Genomic DNA, 18388 nt, shown 5'->3' on the forward strand with positions numbered 1-18388 from the left:
ATGAAGGTGGGTCAGTTAGGTCCACGTTACCAGTGCCAATAATAGATTTTTACACTTTTGCTCATACAACCTTTATTTATTGAAAGATGTCTTTCATGTTTGGAAGTAAAAAAATTGCATGGTATTCTTCCTTCTGATGAGGTAGGGGTCAGTGGGTCAAGGTCATCAGTGCTGAAAATAGATTTTTATGCTACCGCAGCATCTGCAATGCAGTGGCATATAGCGATTCACCTGTGTGTATGTGTGTGTTTGTGTGTTATATAGATTATATAGTGAACTTAAAAAATTTCTTCTTGTGAAAAACCACTAGTCCAATTTCAACCAAACTTAGCAGTATTGCTCCTTGGGTGAAGGGCTTCCAAATTTGTTCAAAGAATTTCATTCCATGCAGAAATCTGGTTGCCATGGGAATCAAAAGGAATTATAAAAATAATGTTAAAAAATCTTCTTGTAAAGACCCAAAAGGCCTAGATCTTAGATATTTTGCATAAATATTCTGTAGTAACAATAACATTGCTACATTCCTCTAGCAAGATTGTTCAAATTATAGCCCTGGGGTCAAAATAGCCCCTGCCCCGGGGGTCATTGATTTTCAATATATACATATAGTAAAAAATCAAAAAATCTTATTGTCTGAAGGTACAAGGCTTAGAGCTGTAATATTTGTTAAATGATATCATCTATAGGTACTCTACCAAAGTTGTTCAAATTTTGCCTCTAGTGTCAAAATTAGCCCAGCCCCATAGGTTTTCATTATATGTATATAGTAAAAAAAATTAAAAATCATCTTCTCTAAATTTACAAAGGCTAGAGTTAAGATATTTTGCATAAAAATTCTGTAGTGAACCTCTAGCAAGATTGTACAAATTATAGCCCTGGGGTCAAAATTGGCCTCACACGCAGGGGTCATTGATTCTCACTATGTACATATAGTAAAAAATCAAAAATCTTATTGTCTGAAGGGACAAGGCTTAGAGCTGTAATATTTGTTAAATGATATCATCTATAGGTACTCTACCAAAGATGTTAAAATTTTGCCTCTAGTGTCAAAATTAGCCCAGCCCCGGGGGCCATATGTTTTCCTTATATGTATAAAGTAAAAAATTAAAAAATCATCTTCTCTAAATTTACAAAGGCTAGAGTTAAGATATTTTGTATGAAACATTGTGTAGTGAACCTCTAGCAAGATTGTACAAATTATAGCCCTGGGGTCAAAATTGGCCCCACCCCCAGGGGTCATTGATTTTCACTATGTACATATAGTAAAAAATTAAAAAATCTTTTTGTCTGAAGGTACAAGGCATAGAGCTTTGATATTTTGTATATAATATCATCTATGGGTCCTCTACTAAAGTTGTTTTAATTATGCCCCTAGTGTTAGAATTGCCCTGCCCCAGGGGCGATAGTTTTCCTTATATGTACAAAGTAAAAGCTTGAAAAATCTTCTTCTCTGAATTGACAAAGGTTAGAGGTTAAATATATATGGCATGAGACCTTGCGAAGTGATCCTCTACCAAGATTGTTCAAATTATAGCCTGGGGTCAAAATTGGTTCCGCCCCGGGGGTCATTGATTTTAATTATGTACATATAGTAAAATAAAAAATATATTTTTGTCTGAAGGTACAAGGCATAGAGCTTTGATGTTTGCTTAATATCATCTATAGGTCCTCTACCAAAGTTGTTCAAATTTTTTCCCTGGTGTCAAAATTGGCCCTTCCCGGGGGCAGTGATTCTCATTATGTACACATAATAAAAACAGTAAATAAAACAAATGTTTTCTGAATGGGAGAAAGCTACAGCTTAGATATTTGACTTGAAATGTTGTTTGGTGGACCTATATCAAGATTGTTTTGAATTAAACCCTTGGGTCAAAATTTTGCCTTGCCCAAGGGGACATTGACCTTCTTTCTTGTCCTTTGATGTATAGCAATGAAATTTTGACCATGTGCACAGTTTTAGTTGTAAAATTGAACTTTGATATCAGCAGACCTAGATTTTGACAAAGTGTCTTACTGTGTTGTCCTTTGATGTACAGTCATGAAAGTTAGGCCATGTGAAATATGACCTTCACCACCAAATTCACTAGACTCAACTGCATTGACAGATTCCTACTCTGATCAATTATTTTAATAACACTACATTTAACCACTAATCTGATAGGTGAGGGATCTATGCATTATGACAATCTTCAATTGTATAGAAACAAATAAAAAATCTGTTCCTACACTACTATTTAGTGTTGTATTAATGCGGTGGCATAGCATTTTTCACAAATGCAATCTTCCTTATATACAGCTATTACATTTTGACCATGTTAACAATTTCAGGTGTAGAACTGACATTTTTTATGAAATGACCTTAACATTGACCTCGTGACCAGTTTTCTTGTTTTGATATACAGCTATGAAATTAGGACCATGTATATAGTATTAAAAATACATTTTACATGAAATAAGGTCTAGTGACCAACATGTTTCAATTTCTTGTAATAAACACTAGTTTTCACTGCTTTCACACAAACAACTGTCGGTCCTCAGGTAAGCACTTTGGGGCCAATGGCCCCCTTATTGATTTTAAATTTTTACAAATGACAGGATGAATAAACTGAACATGTTACCGAGAGGATTTGGAGCATTCCCAGTGCTTGAAGTTCTAGATGTGACATACAATAATCTTAGTGAAAACAGTCTACCAGCTAACTTTTTTCATCTGGGTTTGTATATATTCAATAATTTTATGAAAAATGTCAGAACTTTGTATTAGTAAGCTCAAATATAATACTACTTTATGATAATTGTTTAATTAGTTAGTTTGTTCAAATAGTAAGCTCATATTTTCAAAGAATAATTAAGCAATCCTCACCCTTGTGCCAGTCTTGGCATAAAACTTTGTTAAAATTTTAAATGCAACATTACATCTTATTAAACACACAAGGTATTCACCTTTCTCATATCTTAATGATGAAGAAGTGGAACAATTTTGTGTGCCCAAAGAAACTTTGAGACATATTTTTGTATAGTGTTGTAACAAAAGAAATTGCTCCTTATTCCATTTTGGGTGCATGTCTGCCATTAACTCTTTATTAAACAAAAGAAAATAACAATAGAAATGGCCCCTTATCCGAATTTGAATGATTGTGTTTATATCAAAACACTGGTCAAGATTAATTTTCGCTTCAGTCAGTTTAGGGTTATGCCCCTTTTTAACTGTGTGTATGTGTGCATGCGTGTGTGTGTGTGTATATGTTTATTGGTTTCTACAGGATAACTTTTGAAAGATTTCAATGATAGTGTTTATATTTTGTTTATATTTGGCATGTAAGTATGTTATATCAAAACTCAGGTCAAATTTGATTTTTGCTGCAATCAACTTTTTAATGATGGAAGTATGCCTCTATTTAACTCACCAGAGCACAAAGTGCTGAATGTGACTTATTGACATCACTCAACTTCTGTTGTCCAGCATCTTGGTTCATCCACACTTCTTTATTTTAGTAACATCCTCCTAAACAAGGTCAATAATATCAAATCTTTCTAGGAATGATCCTTGGGTTATCTTCTTATTAAGTTGTTGATGCTGAACTGTGGTTGCAATGGCAACTGATAGTTAAAAGCAATCTTCTCTGAAACTATAAAAGCTAGAGCTAAGGTATTTGGCATGAAACATCATGAAGTGAACCTCTACCAATCTTGTTCAAATTATAGGCATAGGGTCAAAATTGGTCCCACTCAAAAGGGTCATTTGTTTTCCTAATATGTTTATAGTAAATTCTTAAAAAAAATCTCCCTTGAAACCATTAAGGCTAGAGCTTAGTTATTTGGCATGAAACATTGTGTAATGGACCACTACATTGTTTGATCAAATTATAGCCCTGGGGTCAAACATGGCATTGCCCAAGGGGGTCATGGTTCTACTTATTATGTATAAAAAAAAACTTTGAAAATCATATGCTCAGAAACTTTTCTTCTTTGGGACTATAAATGGTATCTTCTTTAAACTTAAGATAATTGTTCCTTGTTACACTCACATCATGTATGACAATGTTCATAAGTCTAGCAGCTTTGCTTTTAAAAATGTTATATTCTGGTAACAACCAGGGATTTTTAAAGATTAACCTTCAGAGTGTCTTTCAGATCGTCTGGCTGTGTCTTATTTAAAACTGATTACTGAGATCACTTTTAAAGATCTTGGAACTTTTTCCAACAAATGTACTTAAAATAGAGAAAAGTTGAAACATGAGTTATACGTATTCATCCTAAGAAAATTGGATCTTTTGATTATCTGTTGTATAAACATAATTTCCTTACTAGACAGGGAAACTTAACACATTGCTATGATACAGACAAACAAAGAACTCAAAAGATTTAAGTTCATTCATGTCATTCATTCATTCATTCATTCAATGGCATAATTGAATGGCCAATGGCCCTTCAGAATGTTGCTGATGTTCTAACCGGCAGGGGACTTATGGATTGCTTACAATACTGTGATAATTGCTTGTTAGTCCCCTACCGGTTTAACTGGAGGGGACTTTAGGTTTACCCACCGCCCTTCTGTCTGTCTGTCCGTCCGTCCACAAAACTGGATCCCGCAATAACGCAAAAAGTACTGAAAATATTTTTATGAAACTTGATATATGGATCAATGGCAGTATGGAGATTATGCACGTCTTTTTATTTTCTTCCTATGTTGAAAATTCTGGTTGCTATGGCAACAAATAGACTGAAAATATGGCAAATTTAACACATGAACTTGATCCAGTGATAACTCAAAAAGTACTGAACATATTTTTATGAAACTTGAAATATGGGTAGATGGCAGTCTGGAGATTATGCACATATTTTTCTTTTCTTCCTATGTTGAAAATTCTGGTTGCTATGGCAACAAATAGACTGAATTTCAAGATTTCTGATTTGAAGTTTTACGCTTTTCACTAAAAGTTCTTTATTTCTTAAGGTGTTTACTTCAAACTCCAAATATAAGTTTCTGGTCATCAACCACATCATATGTGACAAGGTTTACAACTCTAGCACACAAATTATCAGAATTACCTCCCTTGAACTTTTTTATGAAAAAAAGGTTGTCTTTTTTAAATAACTTCTTTATTTCTTAATGTATACAGGCTGTCAACCAATTCCTATATTCCTATAAAACTCCTATATTTTGGGTCAGAATCCTATATTTTAAAAAACCTATTTTTCCTATATTCTCCTATATTTTGAATATTTTTCCTATATTTTTTCAAAAATATATTGCCGAGGAATTCAAAGAGATTTAAATTTAGGTACTGCTTTTGGCCTTTTGTATTTTACAGGTAAGAGAATGTCTATGCCTGCATCAGCATCACATTACTATGCTCAAGGCTGCTGTGCTCCTCATAGCCATCTGCATGGTCACCATGAAAAGCAGTGTATCAGTGTGTCAACTTTATTTCAGGTGACCATTCAGATGATGGTCATGCATTACTGTAACTTTCTGCCGGGATGCTGATGCTGTGGTTCAAAGCTAATGGTTTCCTTCACTTATATGGTAGACATTAGGGATTAAACGATGATCGAGTATAATCGATAATTTATCGTTTATAGGACCGATTAGCGATGATCGAATACAAAATTCAATAATCGATTATCAGTAATTTATCTTCTTGCTGTTACTTAAGTGACTCACTGTGTTATAACAACACTTTAAATTAAAGCCAGCTTTGATTGACCCAATAATTTTCATTAAAATGAATGGAAAGAATACTGGTGACCATGAAGTTAATAACTGACAGTGAGGCATTCTAGTTTAAAGACATACTATGCTCCAATTTGACATTAGAAAATTGCTTCACAGTATTTGTAAATATGAAATAAACATGTTTTGACTAACAAAGAAGATATGTGGTATAAAATTATTCTACAAACTAAAGATGGTTACAATATCAATATATAGTGTCATTAAAAAAAAAAACTGGCAGTTTTGTTAAGAATTATGACCAACTTCTCTTGTTCCCATACATAGTTTACTCATTCCTTTATTCGAATTGAGACATAATAATTTCATAGATGTAATGAATTTATTTGATTTAAATATTTTACTCAAGGATGAACATAGCATGAGTAACTAGTTTATTTCAGTTAATTAAGTGGTAGTTACACAAAATATAGAATATTAATGGAATTCTTACAAATATTATAATAAGTATGATAACAGATATGTACACTAGGATACTTTGTTATTGTAAATGTTTCGTTTATATAATCGATGATTGATTGAAAAGGGTTGTTCGATTATTTTCGATGGTCAATTATGATTTTTGTCCGATTAAGAAACCCTAGTAGACATTTTATTGTAGAAACAGTATTGTGTAAAGGTAAGAATAATTTACATTTATATAAGCATTAGTAATGTAAACAATTTAAGTTGAAAACTCCTATTTTTTGCCTCAAAATGGTCCAAAAACTCCTATATTTCCTGCTGAAATATTCCTATATTCCTCCTTTATTTTGGATAAGACCTGGTTGACAGCCTGTGTATATTTACTTCAAACTTCATATTTATGTTTCTTATTATCACTCAACATTTGTGAGAAGGTTAAATACTCTAGCAAGACTATTTCCAGAAATATGTCCCCCTTAAACTTAGATTTTTTTCGAGAAATTGGTATTTTTTACTCCAACTTCTTCATTCCTTATAGGATTTACTTTAAAATCCCACATCGTAATAATATGATAAGGTGCATAAATCTAGAATCCATATTTCCAGAATTATCTCCTTCTTAAACATTGAATTTTTCTTATTCATTCTTTAACTTTCTAATTTTTTCTTCATGGATTTTCTTGAAATTCAAAATAAACAATCATTATCAACACCTACATTATATTTTATTTTTATTTTCATCTTTGTTACTTACTATACATTATAGTTAATGCTATATTTGAAAATTGTTTTTTTTTTACTTATCTTCTTTGTGACTATAAATGGTATCTTTAAACTTAAAGTAAAACTCACATCATATATGACAATGTTCATAAATCTAGCATCTTTATTTCAAGAATTATCTCCTCTTTAAGAATTTTGCATTAAAATATGTTATATGTTGGTAACAGGGATGTTTAAAAAAATAACTTAAGAGACTCCTTCTGTCTTTTTGTATGTTTGTCTGTCTGTCTGTTCATAAAAACTGTTTCCTGAGATCACTTTTAAAGATTTTTTCCAACAAATTTACTTAAAATAGAGAAAAGTTGAAACATTAGTTATACTTATTCATCCTGAGAAAATTGGACCTTTTGATTATCTGTTGTATAAACATAATTTCCTTACTCGGCAGGGAAACTCAACACATTACTATAATATAGACAAACTTAGAACTCAAAAGATTTTAGTTTATTCATGTCTTCATTCACTGGTAAAATTGAATGGCCTATGGCCCATCAGAATGTTGCTGGGGTTCTAACCGGTAGGGGACTTATGGATTGCTTGCAATACTATGATAATTGCTTGTTGCTTATATCTTGGAACAGATTCACTGAGGGCACTGTATCTAGGAGACAACGATTTTGAGACATTTCCGCCTGAAATTGGAAAACTAAAAAATTTACAAATAGTAAGTAAACAACATAATTATTTTACATAAAAAAACATCTTGGCTAAATATATTGAGGTCAGATGTAACAAGTTTGATCATTATTACTAAATCATAAAAATCATAAATGCAGGACATTTTTAGCTTTTGAATATGGAAATTGAGTCATTTAGACTGAGTATACATTTTAAAGTACGTTTAACGAAAAAAATCAAAAATTTATTTCAGGAATTTTTTAATAAGCCACTTTAAAGCCGAAAAATGCGGCTAAACTGAACGTCAAATTTTACACAAAATTGACAATTTTCTTTCCATTTTTCAAACATTTTTCGGCGTAAAACGATAAATTTATATCAGCTTAAAGGAAAAAATAATTTCCGTCGAATGCTGAAGAATTAAAGATAGTTTGTCCACCAATGGCGTTGAAATACCCGTAACAGTTGTCAAGGATACGCAAAGACGTCATGTTAAAAAACGGGCTTTGATGGTCAACGCGGTGTGTACAAAAATTGGCTTAAACTATTGAAATAAAATCAACGGAACCTAATCAGAAATATTGTCAAGTTTTTGCATGCCAATTTTTAAGACGCTACTCGAAATATCGCAAAGTGTCGCATTCTACCTTAACTGTCAGAATGGTTATCGCTTATTAACTTAAAACTATTTATCACAGTCTTCATATTTCACATACTGATTGGTCATAACTAGTAAGTGACCCCTATTGATTTTGGGGTCACTAGATCAAAGGTCAAGGTTGCAGGGTTCTTGAATGTTAGTATGGTTTCCGCCCATTATCTTGAAAGCTTATATTGTTAAAACTGAACAGGAATGTTCCTGGCATAGAATTCTTTAAAAATTGTTCAAAAAATTCCATTTCGTGCTTAATTCTGGTTGCCATGGCAACAGAAAGAAAAAACTTAAAAAATCTTCCTGTAAAAAAACAAAAGAGCTAAAGCTTAGATATTTAGCATGAAATATCTTCTAGTGGGTGTATACCAAGTTTGTTCAAATGAAAATCCTGGGGTCAAAATTGACCCTGCCCCAGGGAGTCATTGATTTTCCTTATGTTTATACAGTAAAACCTAAAATAAACTTCTTGTAAAAAAAATCGGAAAAAGTTAGAGCTTAGATATGTAGCATGACATAACTTCTAGTGGGTGTCTACCAAGTTTGTTCAAATATAACCTCTGGGTTCAAAATTGGCCCAGCCCTGGGGGTCATTGGTTTTTTAAGCTCACCTGACCACGAAGTGGTCAAGGTGAGGTATAGTGATTGGGCTATGTCTGTCGCTGTGTGTCATTCATCTTCAATAATTGGGATGTTAACACTCCAGCAGTCACAGTTTTGATTGGATCATCATCAAACTTTGTCAATTTTTTGTTTGTTTTGTTTTTTGTTGTTTTTTTTTCAATAAAATACAGGTCAAGTTCAAAGATAGGTCATCTGGGGTCAAAAACTTCGTCACAGGAGCTAAAAATAGAAAGAGCTTGTTAACACTCTAGTGGCTGCAGTTTTAATCCAAATTTCCTGGAAATTGGTCAGGAAGGTTGTTTTTGATGATTTCTAGGTCAAGATCGTATATAGATTATCTCCAGTCTAAAACTAGGTCACAGGAGCTAAAAATAGAGAAATTTTATTAACATTCTAGTGGCTGCAGTTTTGATCCAAATATTCTGGAAATTTGTCAGGAAGGTTGCTTTTGATGATTTCTAGGTCAAGTTTGAATATGGGTCATCTCTGGTCCAAAAACTAGGTCACAGGAGCTAAAAGTAGAAAAATCTTGTTAATACTATTGTGGCTGCAGTTTTGATCCAAATATTCTGAAAAATTGTCAGGAAGGTTGTTTTGATGATTTCTAGGTCAGGTTTGAAAATGGGTCATCTCCGGTCAAAATTTAGGTCACAGGAGCTAAAAATAGAAAAGCTTGTTTACACTCTAGTGGCTGCAGTTTTGATCCTAATATCCTGGAAATTGGTCAGGAGGGTTGTTTTGAAGATTGTTAGGTCAAGTTTTAATATGGGTCACCTCCAGTCAAAAAACTAGGACACTGGCACTGTGATCACAAAGAAAAGATCAGGATCATATGATCCTGATTTTATTATGTCTCCCCCACCTCGGGGGGAGACATATTGTTTTTGCCCTGTCCGTCCGTCCGTCAGTCCGTCCGTCCATTCTTCGTTTCCGGACGATAACTAGAGTTCCTTTTGACCTACAGCCCTCAAACTTCATAGGATGATTGGTCTTATAGAGCTGATGATCCCTATTGTTTTTGGGGTCAGTAGGTCAAAGGTCAAGGTCACACTGACCGTTGGTCAATTTCTCGTTTCCGGATGATAACTAGAGTTCCTTTAGACCTACAGACCTCAAACTTCATAGGATGATTGGTCTTATTGAGCAGATGATCCCTATTGTTTTTGGGGTCAGTAGTTCAAAGGTCAAGGTCACAGTGACCGTTGGTCAATTTCTCGTTTCCGGATGATAACTAGAGTTCCTTTTGACCTACAGCCCTCAAACTTCATAGGATGATTGGTCTTATAGAGCTGATGATCCCTATTGTTTTTGGGGTCAGTAGGTCAAAGGTCAAGGTCACACTGACCGTTGGTCAATTTCTCGTTTCCGGATGATAACTAGAGTTCCTTTAGACCTACAGACCTCAAACTTCATAGGATGATTGGTCTTCAAAATTGAATACCTGGTTAAAAACAAACAGTTTAGGAAGCATCTTCTCATACAACCTTAACAATAGAAACCATCCATAGACAGCCTTCATTGAAGTGACTACCGGGTAATTACATTATCTTATCTCCATTTCCATTCCTGTTTCCATTCACAGTTATTCTCAGCAGTGGGGGAGACATGCGCTTTTTTACAAAAGCATCCTCTAGTTTTTTATTTGTTTTATAAAACTAAAACTGATTGTATTATGCTGGAATTAAATGGTACATTTTTGAGAAATAAATAATTGCTGATTTGCAAAACAAATACCAAAAAAATCAGATCAAAATGAGGATCAATGTTAGGATCAAGACCAAAATTTGGATCAACTGTAAAATGCCCATACCTTGTAAAAATATTAATAAATTTATTCTAAAATTTAATAAACATGCTATTTCAAGTTTAGTTTTATCAAGTTTATACTGAATATTTAATCTATGAGGATAAATAATAGAGAATATTTTAGTTTTTAGCTCGACTTTTTTTTTTTTGAAAAAAAAGTAGAGGTATTGTTATAGTCGCGGCGGGGAACTTGTACCTGGATCATAACTTTTTTATTTCTTAGTGTATTGTCTTCATACTTGGCCACAACAACCATTGGGACAAGACCTTTCAGTAGACCACACTAACCTTAACCTTCATCCATAAATGACCTTGACCTTCAAGGTTAAAAGTCCAAATTTTGCTTGTTCATGCTGTTATTGGCTAAAACTTTGTTATTTTTGAATGGATTGTCTTCAAACTTAAACATAATAATCTTCAAGTATATCTCTTAAAAATAACCAGACAAACCTTGACCTTCACTCATAAATGACCTTGACTTTGAAGGTCAAATTATTGAAATTTTCATTTCTTTGGCTATTATTGGCTGTAACTTTGTTATTTTTGAATGGATTGTCTTCAAACTTGAACATAATATTTTTCAAGAATAACCGTTAAAAATAACCAGACAGACCTTGACCTTTACTCATTAATGACCTTGACTTTGAAGGTCAAATTATTGAAATTTTCATTGTTTTGGCTGTAACTGGCTGTAACTTTGCTATTATTGAAGGGATCAACTTCATATTATAACAGAACATACTTAAGGACAAGACCTTGTTGTGACTTCACCACGTGACTTCACCACGTGACTTCACCACGTGACTCCACCACGTAACATTACCACGTGACTACCACGTAACTCGTGACTCTACCACGTGACTCCACAACATGACTCCACCACGTGACTTTACCACGAGACTCTACCACGTGACTCTACCACGTCATTTTACCACGTCATTTTACCACGTCACTTTACCACGTCAGTTTACCATGTGATTCCACCACGTGATTCTTCCATCACGTGACTCCACCAAGTGACTCCATCACGTGACTTCACCACGTGACTCCACCACTTGACTTTATCACGTGACTCTACCACGTGACTCCATCACGTCACTCTACCACGTGACTACAGCACGTGACTCCACAACGTGACTCTACCACGTGATTTTACCACGTCACTTTACCACGTGATTCTTCCATCACGTGACTCCACCATGTGACTTTATCACGTGACTCCACTACGTGACTTTACCATGTGATTCCACCACATGATTCCACCACGTGACTCTACCACGTAACTCCACCACGTGACTTTATCACGTGACTTTACCATGTGATTCCACCACATCATTCCACCACGTGACTTTAACACGTGACTCTACCACGTAACTCCACCACGTGACTCTACCACGTGACTCCACCACGTGACTCTACCATGTGATTCCACCACGAGACTTTACCACGTGACTTTACAAAATGATTTTACCACATAACTTTACCATGTGATTCAACTACGTGATTCTTCAACCACGTGACTCTACCACGTGACACCACCACGTGACTTCACCACGTGACTCCACCACCTGACTTTACAACGTGACTCTACCACGTGTTTTTATCACTTGACTCTACCACGTGATTCCACCACGTGACTCTACCACGTGATTTTACCACGTCACTTTACCACTTCACCACGTGATCCCACAACGTGATTCTTCCATCACGTGACTCCACCGTGTGACTCCACCACTTGACTCTACCACGTGACTTTACCACGTGATTCCACCACGTAACTCCACCAGGTGACTATTCCACCACGTGACTTTACCATGTGACTCTACCACGTTACTCCACCACGTGACTCTACCGCATGACTTTACCACGTGACTTTATCACGTGACTTTATAACGTGACTCCACCACATGACTTTACCTTGTGATTCCACCACGTGATTCCACCACATGACTTTACCACATGACTCTACCACGTGACTTCACCACGTGACTTTACCACGTGATCCAAATATCCTGGAAATTGATCAGGAAGGAGTCTCTGATGAAAAACTAGGTCACAGGGGCTTAAAATAGAAAATCTTGTAAACTATCTAGTGACTACTGTTGTTATCCAAATATCCTGGAAATTGGTCTGCAAGTTTGTTTAGGTGATTTCTAGGTCAACTTTGAATATGGGTCATCTGGGTTCAAAAGCTAGGTCACACTGCCCAAATATGGAAAATCCTTGTTAACACACTAGAAGTCACATTTTTAGCTCGACTTTCTTTGAAAAAAAATACAGGTATTGTTATAGTCGGGGCGGCGTTGCCGATGGTGCCGTTGCTGTCCGCAAACTTGTACCTGGATCATAACTTTTTTATTTCTTGGTGTATTGTCTTCATACTTGGCCACAACAACTCTTTGGACAAGACCTTTCAGTAGACCACACTATGAATGACTTCGACCTTCAAGTCCAAATTTTGCTTGTTCTTGCTATTATTGGCTGTAACTTTGTTATTTTGAATGGATTGTTTTCAAACTTGAACATAATAATCTTCAAGGATAACCCTTAAAAATAATCAGACAGACCTTGACCTTTACTCATAAATGACCTTGACTATGAAGGTGAAATTATTGAAATTTTCATTTTTTTGGCTATTTTTGGCTGTTACTTTGTTATTTTTGAATGGATTGCCACAATTGTTCACAATAATGAGATGGTGTGTCATGCGCAAAAATCGGTCACCTACCTCCAAGGTCAAGGTCACGCTTGGAGGTCAAAGATTAACATAGTCTGTAATAGGGTATTTTTTGTGTCCGGTCCATAACTTTTTCATATATCAAAGGATTTTGAAAATACTTGGCACAAATAATCACAATAATAAGACAATATTTCAGGCCCAAAACATGGGTCCCTACCTCCAAGGTCACACTTAGAGGTCAAAGATTAACATTGTCTGTTAGAGGGTATATTTTGTGTCCCATCTATAACTTCTTCATAGTTGAAGGGATTTTGAAAATACTTGGTACAAATAGTTACAATAATAAGACGATATGTCATGCACAACACCTGGACCCCTACCTCCAAGGTCAAGGTCACACTTAGAGGTCAAAGCTTAACATTCATTTTATTTCTTTAATAAATTTGTTGTTGCATTTGCAGATCTAGTATTGATCATAATTTTGGACTGAAAGTCCTTAGATCCATACCTCAATCTTTTGAAATAGCATAATCTTATGCTTCATATTAAACTTCCCCGAGGCGGGGGACGTTGGTAACTCTGTTACAAATTCTTGTTCTTATATGCAAATAGTAAAAAATAAAAATATCTTCTTGTAAAAAACAGATAGAGCTAGAGCCTAAATATTAAGCGTGAAACATCTTCTAGTTAATGTCTGCCAAGTTTGTTCAAATAAATACCATGGGGTCAAAATTGGCCCTGCCCGAGGGGGTCATTGAATTTCCTTATTTGTAGATCATAATAAATGTGAATAATAATAATATAATAATCATTTCCACGCTAGTTCTTTGCAACTACTGGCTTGAATTTCAATGAAACTTTATGGGCACCTTCAATACCGAGAGGATAAAGGCATATCATCACCTTGTTCCAATCAGACCCTTCAAGACAGAGTTATGGCCCTTGATTAGTTATGTTATATGCATATAGATCAATAATCGTTTCCACACTATTTCTCTGCAACTGCAGGCTGGAATTTAACAAAATGTTATGGGAACCATCAATACCAAGGTGAGATATGCATATAGTTGCCTTGTTCCGGTCAGACCCTTCAACACAGAGTTATAGCCCTTTAATAGTTATGCAGTATGCATGTACAGTATTAATGGTTTCCTTGCTATTTCGCTGGAATTAAATGAAACTTCATTTGAAAAATAAATACTAAGGGGAGATGCGCATATCATCGCCTTGGTCTAATCAGACCCTTCAAGACAGAGTTATGGCCCTTGATTAGTTGTGCAGTAATATTTTATTTCTTTTTTAACTGCTGGATTGATTTCAACAAAACTTTATGGAAACTATCAATACAAAAAGGAATTTGAATGCCATGATAAATTATTGTAAATAAAGCATTATGTCTGCAGTTGTTGTGTTAGTAATAAACAGTACTTGGCGGGAGATATAAATTCAATGAATTTGCTTGTTTAAATAAAAGCCATGGGGTCAAAATCTGCTTTAGGGACACTCATTTAACAAAGACTTTATATGCATATAGGCATTACAGAGCATTCAATTCTGGCTTAATAATCTCCCTTTAATAAGATAAAGATAAGTTTTGCATTCATACCAAGAAAATAAATAAGATTTTAAATTATTATTGGCCAGGTTGCACAGGTGAAAACCCGGGTTATAGTATGGTGAATGTTGGGCACGGGCAGGGAAAAACAGTTTTCTCAGCAACTTTTTATCACAGCCTCTTGATATTTGTTATACAACATTAACACATGGTCCCATAGGAGGGGCCTCCGTGGCCGAGTGGTTAAGGTCGCCGACTTCAGATCACTGGTCCCTCACCGCTGTAGGTTCGATCCTCACTCCGGTCGAAATCTTTCATGTGAGGAAGCCATCCAGCTGGCTTACGGAAGGTCGGTGGTTCTACCCGGGTGCCCGCTCGTGCCTGAAATAATGCCCTGAGGGGCACCTGGGGTCTTCCTCCACCAATAAAAGCTGGAAAAATTCGACGAAAAAATCTCGGCGGGACGCTCTAGGATGGCCCGACTTGAGTGTACTGTTGCCCATATGGGCTTTCCGGCGGCGACCTTAAATAAACGCATTAAAAAAAAATGGTCCCATACAGTGGTTTTCAATTTCAGGTCTATCACTCATCCACTTCCTGCTTAACGACTTAGTTAAATTTTCAACACTAATGGTGAATGGTAGGAAATTTTTGTAACAGTTTTCTCAGCAACTACTTATCACAGCCTCTTGATATTTGGTATACAGCATTAACACATGGTCCCATACCATAGGATTAGATATCAGGTCTGTCGCTAATCGACTTCCTGTTTACAGACTTAGTTAAATTTTCAACATTAATGGTCAATGGTAGGAAATTTTTGTAACAGTTTTCTCAGCAAATTCTTATCACAGCCTCTTGATATTTGGCATACAGCATTGACATGTAGTCCCATACTGTGGGATCTGATTTCAGGTCTGTCGCTCATCCACTTCCTGTTTACAGACTTAGTTAAATTTTCATCAGTAATGGTCAATGTTAGGAAATTTTCATAACATCATAGCCTAATGATATTTGGTATACAAATACAACCCTGCCATTTCTGTCTTTGACCCATTTTTTAGCTCGACATTTTTTTTGAAAAAAAGTAGAGGTATTGTTATAGTCATGGCGGCGTTGCCTTTGTCGTCCGTAAACTTGTACCTGGATCATAACTTTTTTATTTCTTGGTCTTGGCCCCAACAACTCGTGGGACAAGACCTTTCAGTAGACCACAGTAACCGTGACCTTCATCCATAAATGACCTTGACCTTCATGGTCAAATGTCCAAATTTTACTTGTTCTTGCTATTATTGGCTGTAGATTTGTTGTTTTTTTTTTTGAATGGATTGTCTTCAAACTTGAACATAATAATCTTCAAAGATAGCCCTTTAAAATAAACAGACAGACCTTGACTTTTATAAGCAGTAGATGGTAGTCTTGAGATTATGCTTGTCTTATCTGTTCTTCCTATTTTGAAAAAATATTGGTTGCCTTGGCAACAAATAGGCTTAAAACATGGCAAATATAACAATATTTGTGATTAGTCAAAAAGAGCTGAAAATTTTTATGAAATTGCATCTTTAATTCAAGAGTTATCTCCTTTTTAGCTCACCTGTCACAAAGTGACAGGGTGAGCTTTTGTGATCGCTTTTCGTCCGGCGTCCGGCGTCCGTCCGTCCGTAAACTTTTGCTTTAAATGACATCTCCTCATAAACCACTGAGCCAATTTCATCCAAACTTCACAGGAATATTCCTTTGGTGGTCACCTTTAAAAATTGTTCAAAGAATTAAATTCCATGCAAAACTCTGGTTGCCATGGCAACCGAAAGAAAAATCTTTAAATATCTTCTTTTAAACAACCCTAAGAGCTAGAGCTTAGATATTTGGCATGAAACATCTTCTAATGAGTGTCTACCAAGTTTGTTCAAATTAAAGCCCTGTGGTCAAAATTGGCCCTGCCCCAGGGGGTCATAGATTTTCCCTATATGCATATAGTAAAAATTTAAAAAATCTTTCTTTTAAAGAACCCAAAGAGCTAGAGCTAAGATACTTGGCATGAAACATCTTCTAGTGAGTGTCTACCAAGTTTGTTCAAATAAAAGCCCTGGGGTCAAAATTGGCTCCGCCCCGGGGGGTCATTGATTTTCCCTATATGCATATAGTAAAAACTTAAAAAATCTTCTTTTAAAGAACTGTAAGAGCTAGAGCTTAGATATTTGGCATGAAACATCTTCTAGTGAATGTCTACCAAGTTTGTTCAAATAAAAGCCCTGGGGTCAAAATTGGCCCCCGCCCCTTGGGGTCATTGATTTTCCCTATATGCATATAGTAAAAACTTAAAAAATCTTCTTTTAAAGAACCCAAAGAGCTAGAGCTAAGATATTTAGCATGAAACATGTTCTAATGAGTGTCTACCAAGTTTGTTCAAATAAAAGCCCTGAGGTCAAAATTGGCCCTGCCCCAGGGGGTCATAGATTTTCCCTATATGCATATGGTAAAAACTTAAAAAATCTTCTTTTAGAGAACCCAGAGAGCTAGAGCTAAGATATTTGGCATGAAACATCTTCTAGAGTGTCTACCAAGTTTGTTCAAATAAAAGCCCTGGGGTCAAAATTGGCCCCCGCCCCTTGGGGTCATTGATTTTCCCTATATGCATATAGTAAAAACTTAAAAAATCTTCTTTTAAAGAACTCAAAGAGCTAGAGCTAAGATATTTAGCATGAAACATGTTCTAATGGGTGTCTACCAAGTATGTTCAAATAAAAGCCCTGGGGTCAAAACTGGCCTCGCCCCGGGGGTCATTGATTTTCCTTATATGTGTATAGCAAAAACTTAAAAAGCTTCTTTGAAAAAAACCCAAATAGCTAGAGTTTAGATATTAAGCATGAAACATCTTTAAGTAAATGTCTACATAGTTTGTTCAAATAAAAGCCCGGGGTCAAAACTGGCCCTGCCCCAGGGGTGTCATTGTTTTTAACTATATGTGTAAAGTAAAAACTTAAAAAATCTTCTTTTAAAAAACCCAATGAGCTAGAACTTAGATGTTTAGCATGAAAGATCTTCTTATGGGTGTCTACCAAGTCTGTTCAAATAAACAAATAAAAGCCCTTGGGTAAAAATTGGGGGGGGGGGGGGGGGCTATATACAGGTGAGCGACCTCAGGGCCATCATGGCCCTCTTGTTAAGAATTTTGCTTTTAAAAATGTTATATTTTGGTAACAGGGATGTTTCAAATATTAACTTTAGAGTGTCCTTCAGTCAGTCCGACTGTCTGTCTGTTCATAAAAACTGTTTCCTGTGATCACTTTTAAAGAACTTTTCCAACAAATTTACTTCAAATAGAGAAAAATTGAAACATTAGTGAATGGCCAATGGCCCTTCAGAATGTTGATGGGGTTCTAACCGGTAGGGGACTTATGGATTGCTTGCAATACTATGATAATTGCTTGTTTTATTAGTCCCCTACCGGTTTAACCGGAGGGGACTTTAGGTTTACCCTCCGTCCGTCTGTCTGTCAGTCCGTCCATCCACAAAACTGGATCCCGC

General features: G+C 35.5%; 1 protein-coding gene across 2 annotated transcripts in view; it reads left to right on the forward strand.

Annotated features, from left to right (window-relative positions):
• Positions 1-18388, forward strand: part of LOC132718131 (ras suppressor protein 1-like) — a 146417-nt gene that overhangs the window by 96926 nt on the left and 31103 nt on the right. For both annotated transcript variants that reach the window (XM_060701757.1, XM_060701755.1), the window contains 2 exons: positions 2596-2714; positions 7507-7589. In XM_060701757.1, coding sequence (XP_060557740.1) covers positions 2596-2714; positions 7507-7589 — 202 coding nt within the window. The remainder of the gene's footprint in view (positions 1-2595; positions 2715-7506; positions 7590-18388) is intronic.

Source organism: Ruditapes philippinarum, unplaced genomic scaffold (assembly GCF_026571515.1).
Source record: "Ruditapes philippinarum isolate M1 unplaced genomic scaffold, ASM2657151v2 ctg56_1_1_1_1, whole genome shotgun sequence".
Taxonomy (NCBI): Eukaryota; Metazoa; Mollusca; class Bivalvia; order Venerida; family Veneridae; genus Ruditapes; species Ruditapes philippinarum.